Source organism: Oryzias latipes, chromosome 2 (genome assembly GCF_053564925.1).
Source record: "Oryzias latipes strain Hd-rR chromosome 2, Olatipes_Hd-rR_3.1".
NCBI classification, from domain to species: Eukaryota; Metazoa; Chordata; class Actinopteri; order Beloniformes; family Adrianichthyidae; genus Oryzias; species Oryzias latipes.
This window is the reverse complement of record NC_136238.1, coordinates 13,263,973-13,269,972: the sequence shown is the minus strand read 5'-3', so window position 1 is coordinate 13,269,972 and position 6,000 is coordinate 13,263,973. Positions and strand designations below refer to the sequence as shown.

General features: G+C 39.5%; 1 protein-coding gene across 1 annotated transcript in view; it reads left to right on the top strand.

Annotated features, from left to right (window-relative positions):
* Positions 1-1,866: 1,866 nt before the first annotated feature.
* Positions 1,867-6,000, top strand: part of xirp2a (xin actin binding repeat containing 2a) — a 63,102-nt gene continuing 58,968 nt past the window's right edge. Inside the window, exon 1 of the mRNA XM_023965335.2 lies at positions 1,867-2,076. Within this exon, the coding sequence (XP_023821103.2) occupies positions 1,882-2,076 (195 nt within the window). The 5' untranslated portion in view covers positions 1,867-1,881. The remainder of the gene's footprint in view (positions 2,077-6,000) is intronic.

The window sequence follows — 6,000 nt, the reverse complement described above, 5'->3', positions numbered from 1 at the left end:
CCAGCTTCCTCCCACTGTCCCAAAACATGCTTCATACCCCTGCCTTCACTCACAAGTGGCTGGGATAGGCTCTGGCAGCCCCGTGACCCCTAAAGGGAACAAACAGATTAGAAAATGTTACTGTGTTTTTTTGTTCTTATTTTTGCTCTACAATAAAAACAGGAACTGCAAACAAGCCCTTCAACTGCCAATAAACTCAGTAAGTAAACTGCTATATATCAATGGGGAATTAGCATGCTCTAGAAATAGTGTGTGCACGTTACATGAATGCAACAGAGAGTAGACAATCAGCACATGGAATTAGGTGCTGCCTGGAACCAAAAAAGAAAATGTTCTGCAGACCCAAAACGTAATATTTATCTGAGGATGTTCCACGCACTTTAGTTTATGCGTGTTTAATAAATGCAACGGAGACTAAAGAATGTGGTGCTGCTGTAACAATATGCCTGACATTCATTACCTACAATATATGCATCATTTTCTGACACGACTCAATGATCAGATGACTCCAGCCCACAGTTGGTAGCTGATCCGCCTGTTCCTGCACTGTTGATGGCCAATAGAACCTTTGGGGAAAAAAAATTCAAAGATGGTATCCAGGCATTGGCTTCCCTAAAGCAAAGCACCCGGAGCTTGGAGAGCAAAAAGAGGCCAGGACAGATGGATGAAAAACCTGATCGTGGTAATATTGTTACATTGGAAACATTGGAGAGCATGCTTTAATAACCATGACTGGATCCGTATCAGTCCTTGACTCATTCATAAGTTCCAAATTAGCAGCAATGGATAAACAAAAGCCAGCAACTTTGTCCTTTGGCACCCCAAAGTATTTGCATCATTTCGTCTGCTCCTAACTCACCATGATTTGAAGAAAGAAATACTAAGAAATGCAATTTTAATCTTAATTTTCTTTATATATGTCCTTCATCATGAAAAAAATGCCACAAGAACATGTTAAAAACACTATTTTTATCAGAATAGGTCTTTCAAAATGTACAAATTAACACAATGTGCCAAAAAAAAGATGTAAAACAGTGATTGCAGTCCTGTTTTATGTTGGATAAATCCCATTTTTTGGGTTACAAAAATCTATCTTGATAAGCTACTCTTAGTTTGTGTGCTTCCTGCGAGAAATGCCTATTTTGTGTATGTTGTATCAACGAAATAATTGATTGCATATGTTTTACCCATTTAGCACCAACAACTCTGTTAGTATAGACAAGTGCAATCAGTTTTTGTGCATCCTGTCAAGTTTGCTCACTTTTTCGAACATGCAAAAGAAAATCATACCCATTGACTTCCTGTTAGATGCCACCTTCAAAATGAAGGTAATTGGATTAGTTCTCATCCAGTTTGTTGCTTTTCATTTTGATGTCAAACGCATCAAGATTCACTTGCAAGTAGCAAGCAGACAAACCGTCCGACTGACCCAAGTCTACAACCTAACCAAAGATAATGAATACTTATAGAAGGGCACATCAGGAGAAGACTATGATACTCAGACCTTAGTCATTCTTCTTATCTCCATTCTGATTTTCAACTTTTCAACATCCTAAATGTGGTTTTACATCTCATGGTGTCCTCTCAACTCTTACCTCCCTGCGCTGTCATCATTTCTTTGGCACATCTTTGCCTTCCTAAGCCCACATGTGAGTAGAGCCAGGCCTCTGTGTGCACATGAGTAATTACAGGGCAGAGAGGAGAGGGGAAAACTGTCTGTGGACTTCTCCCTTCCTGCCTCTCAGTAGCCTTTGCCTCCACGGGTTTCTCTGACAGAAAACTGCGACTCACCTCACTCAAGAAACTTTCCCATTTAGCAGCAGGGTGAAGGACAGAGAATTGGTGCTGCTGCTGCTGGTGGGGTGTTGAGTTTCAGCAACAATGGAAGAAACTGAATCGGGAAATGGAGAGGAGGTGGCAAGCGTGACCTCAGGCTTCGTTTCCTCCTGGCTGCAGGTGGCTTCAGGCGCTCAGGCGCTCAGAGAGGAGCTGCAGGCGAGCAGGACCGTGGAGAGATTCGATGTCCCGCTGAAGAGCCTCAGGGAGATGTTTGAGAAGCCAGCTGTCACCAGCACTGTGAGTACAGCCGCTGGCTGCAGGTTTTGTCTTTGCAATTCAGGATTATCACTTTTTGTGCTGGTAAATTGTTAATTTCTAAGGCTGATCTCACTTTTCCTCAAACTGGAATCTACCTAATGTCTTTTGTTGTGGGATGATTGTATCCTCTAAAATAGAAAAATAAATGAGCATAGCAATGAAATAAACTCATTCGATTGTTATATGAGTGTAATATTAACTGGTAGCCATTTAAAAAAAAAAAGTTTTTCCAGCATTTGGTTTGGGGAAACAGTGGTTCCTCCTCCCGCTGGGTTTTTCCACCGCAGCTGGATTCCCTGCATGGAAAATCCGAGTCTGTAGAAAGTGAAGTGTTGCATGAAAAAGACGACCTCATCTTTCCTCAGCGAAGGAGCTTTTACTTTTTGCAAAAAAACGTAATGAAATCCTCAATTAAAAAAATAAAATCATTAAAATTGATAGAAACAGAGCAGATACAGAATGTAAATGTAAACAAAATTTAAATTTTTTCTTAAATAAATTGACTCAATGATACTTTTTGCAACAAAAAATGAATTATTTTTAAGCATTAAAGCATTGCAAAAAAAATCTGTTCGGAAGGCAAAATCAAACCCCAATCCTTAAGAAGCACTGCATTTTGGGTAGTGTAGTGCAGCCCAAGCTCCACATGGCTGCAGACATTTGACACCAGGCTTATTTTGGGGGTCTTCATGGTTACGCCGGACCTCAAAAATAAACCTGAAGCTGCAGCGTCTGCTGCTGGAGGATTCAGTGTCACAGCTTGTGCAGAGACTCGGTCACATCTGGCTGCTGAGATCAACATTTTCCAGGAGCTACTGTGGTCAAAGAGGCTTCAGCGGAGATTACGTAGCTGCATCTTTACCGTTTTTGCTTTTCAGCCCAACTTTGAAGGTCAAATATGTATTTTCAGACAAAAGTTTGGGCTTCAGCAAAAGGGTCTACAGCATTATTAGAAAAACTGTTTCTTTTTTTGGGGGGTGGGTCAAAGGTTTGAGATTGTCAATGTTGCGTGTCTTTATTGCTTTGACAGCTTTGACGGCACATTTCCAACGACAGCTGGGCATCAGTTTTCCATCAAACACACATCAAGTCATCAAAAAACAAGCACAACTTAAGACTAAAGATGCAGCAAAAACTTTCACAAAGCAAAGATTAAGATTTTCTTTCCTTATTGAAGTTTTAATGACAAAAAAAGTTGCTGGTCAAGCTTTTTTTTTACACCTCTTGTCGTTTCTAAAAATTGTTTCCTGGGTTAGCTAATTGAAGATATTACTGAAAAACTGTGATTTGCTTAAGTGAGGATTGTAAAAAATGCAGTTTTAACAGGAAACATTTGAATTTCTGTGTAAACTTTTATCACATTCTACATAACCAAGCTCTATGACCTACTGTAACGGTTTGACCATTTTAACGCAGTCAACGTGAATCCCTTTGTCATATCGGCTTTGCACTGATATGCAACAAATTACTGACTTCGACCAAAGTACAACGCTGCTTTTCTCTGCGTTGCAATCACGTTGAGTGCAGAAACATTTTAACTGGTAGCCTGTAATATGTGCAGAAACATTTTGCACATATTGCTAGAATGAACATTTGTCATACGTGAAAATAGGTGGAATAGGTGAAAAAAGACGTAGAATTTACGTAAAAGATATCATTAAGATATAAAGATATCAAAAGATGTATCATGAATAAACCAAGTTAAAACCACAGAAGAAGTACAAATGAACCGCGCAAAAACGCATTCACTTTGGTGGAAAGCCAAAAATTTACCGACGCATCTTTCATAAATCACGCACAATTGCAAAAGATTTACCTAAGAATGGTGTATAAACTATGTTAAATATACATAAAACGAATTCCCGTAATTGAAACCCTCAACGGACATCTTCGTACGTAGACAAATGATGAATCCACTTTTTACATCACGCATGTGTCACCAAAGACCGAAATTTCCTACATGGAAAATGTACACAATGGATGTAGTGGCTGTGTGACAAGTCCTTTATTATAGGAATGTGAAAAAGCAACTATGGTCAAGCAGTTCACTACATAACCACTAGGTGGCCTGTTGAACAAGCAAGATAACCCTCATGTAGGCTTCATAAAATGTTTGGCATCCATTCAACAAGAACACCTAATTTCCTGCAGTACTATACCAAGGTCAACTCAATGCCTGGTTTCCAATGGGTGATGCCACATCATGGTTTGTCCACATATTTACACAGTCATTTGTACGGTGGCCGACAGGGCTCACACCACATACAAAAGAAACAACGCAACGGCATTACCCATAGAACAACGAAATGAAAATAGTCTGTTATATAAGCATTAGAACGTTAAAAATGCCAAAAAGTGCTCCTCCTCAGATGGAAGCGTCACACAAACGTAGAGATCTTCTCTTTGGTGGAGGACAAAAGGATTGAAGTGCATAGCTGATGGCTTCATCAACGGCTGCAGAGATCCTGCAAACCAACCATCAAAAAATAAAACAATAAATTGTAAATCAAACAAATGAGCTTCCAAACATTTGGAACCTTATCAATAGACATTCAGCTCACCTGTTCAATTGAGTTTAGTCGCTCTGCTCTGCTGCTGCGCGGCGTTCACTTGCTGCTCTGTATGCTCACCTCCACGCTAATCTTGTAAAATTACGAGTTTTTTTCTCGTAAATTTACGGTTTATAATCTCGTCAGTTTACTTTTTTTGGTGGCCCTAAAACTCCGTCCTACTGAATAATTTGAAACTGAATTGTTGTTTTTTTCCGCCGGTTGGAAAAAAAAGTCCTCATTTCTGCTGTTGCTGCGGTTATGTCGTTGTGTTGCGGGTAATTTCGTTGTGCTTCGGGTAATGCTGTTGTGTTGTCTCTTTTGTTTGTAGTGTGAGCCCCGTCGGATAGTATCGGCCGGAGAACTGCTTCAATAATTGTATTAACAGATGTAGCCATTGTACCTGTGACGTGTTCATTATTTTTTCTGCATCCAAAAGTCCAATGGGTCCCACATTTTGTCCGGTTAATAGCCCACCCCCAGAAGATCTGTTCATTCAAAAGTAACAATCAAGAAAGTGCAAACCTGTTTTGGCAGCTTCATTTCTAAAGGGGGAAAGAAATAGAGTTGGTTCCTAAGAACTCGTAAAGCTATGAAGGGAAAACAAGCACAAAACAAGTCCTGAGACATGAGATGAAAGAGTTGTTCCTAAGAATGGTCAATACACAGCAGCAATAACAGGTTTCCTGTAGGACTTCATCCATCTTGTTGGTAAATGATATCGGACCACTCCTAGTGATGATGTTGTATCTGTTTTCCTGGTTCTCTGATATTAATCTGAAAGAATGTTTCACTGCTTTGTTAGTTTTTAGGCTCGTTCAAACTGAACTTATGTCTGTTCCAGCCAAACTGTTGTTGATTTGTTAAATTTGTCTGTGGAAATACTGGATAAAATACAATACTTCACTATTTAGTCAATGTTTTTAATTTGCACAACCAGCCTTTATCATCACTATAGCACCGCCGTGCCTTATGGTTGGTTAATTGGGTTTCTACTTGGACTGGTTAGCTTTTATTGAAGAACAACTGGTCTGTTTTGTCCATATCTTATTTTTGAAGTTGTATTTTCATAAACTAAGGCTCGTAGAGTCTGAGTTTCTTAAAAGGTACTGGTTTCAAGTCCAACTCCAATCGTCTTTTGATTGATTGTAAACATGTTCCCAGTGGTTTTTAATGATCATTAGGCCATTTTTAGACAGAATCAAAAACCTGTGTCCTTTTCTGGAACGTAGTTTCTGCAGAACGGCAGGAGTTTTGCAGAAATTCGCCTCAGAATTCCTATACTGATAATGGAAGGAACTCCTATCCAGAGTTCCTTCCATTATCAGGAAAGAAAAAGCCAAAAACAATTTTC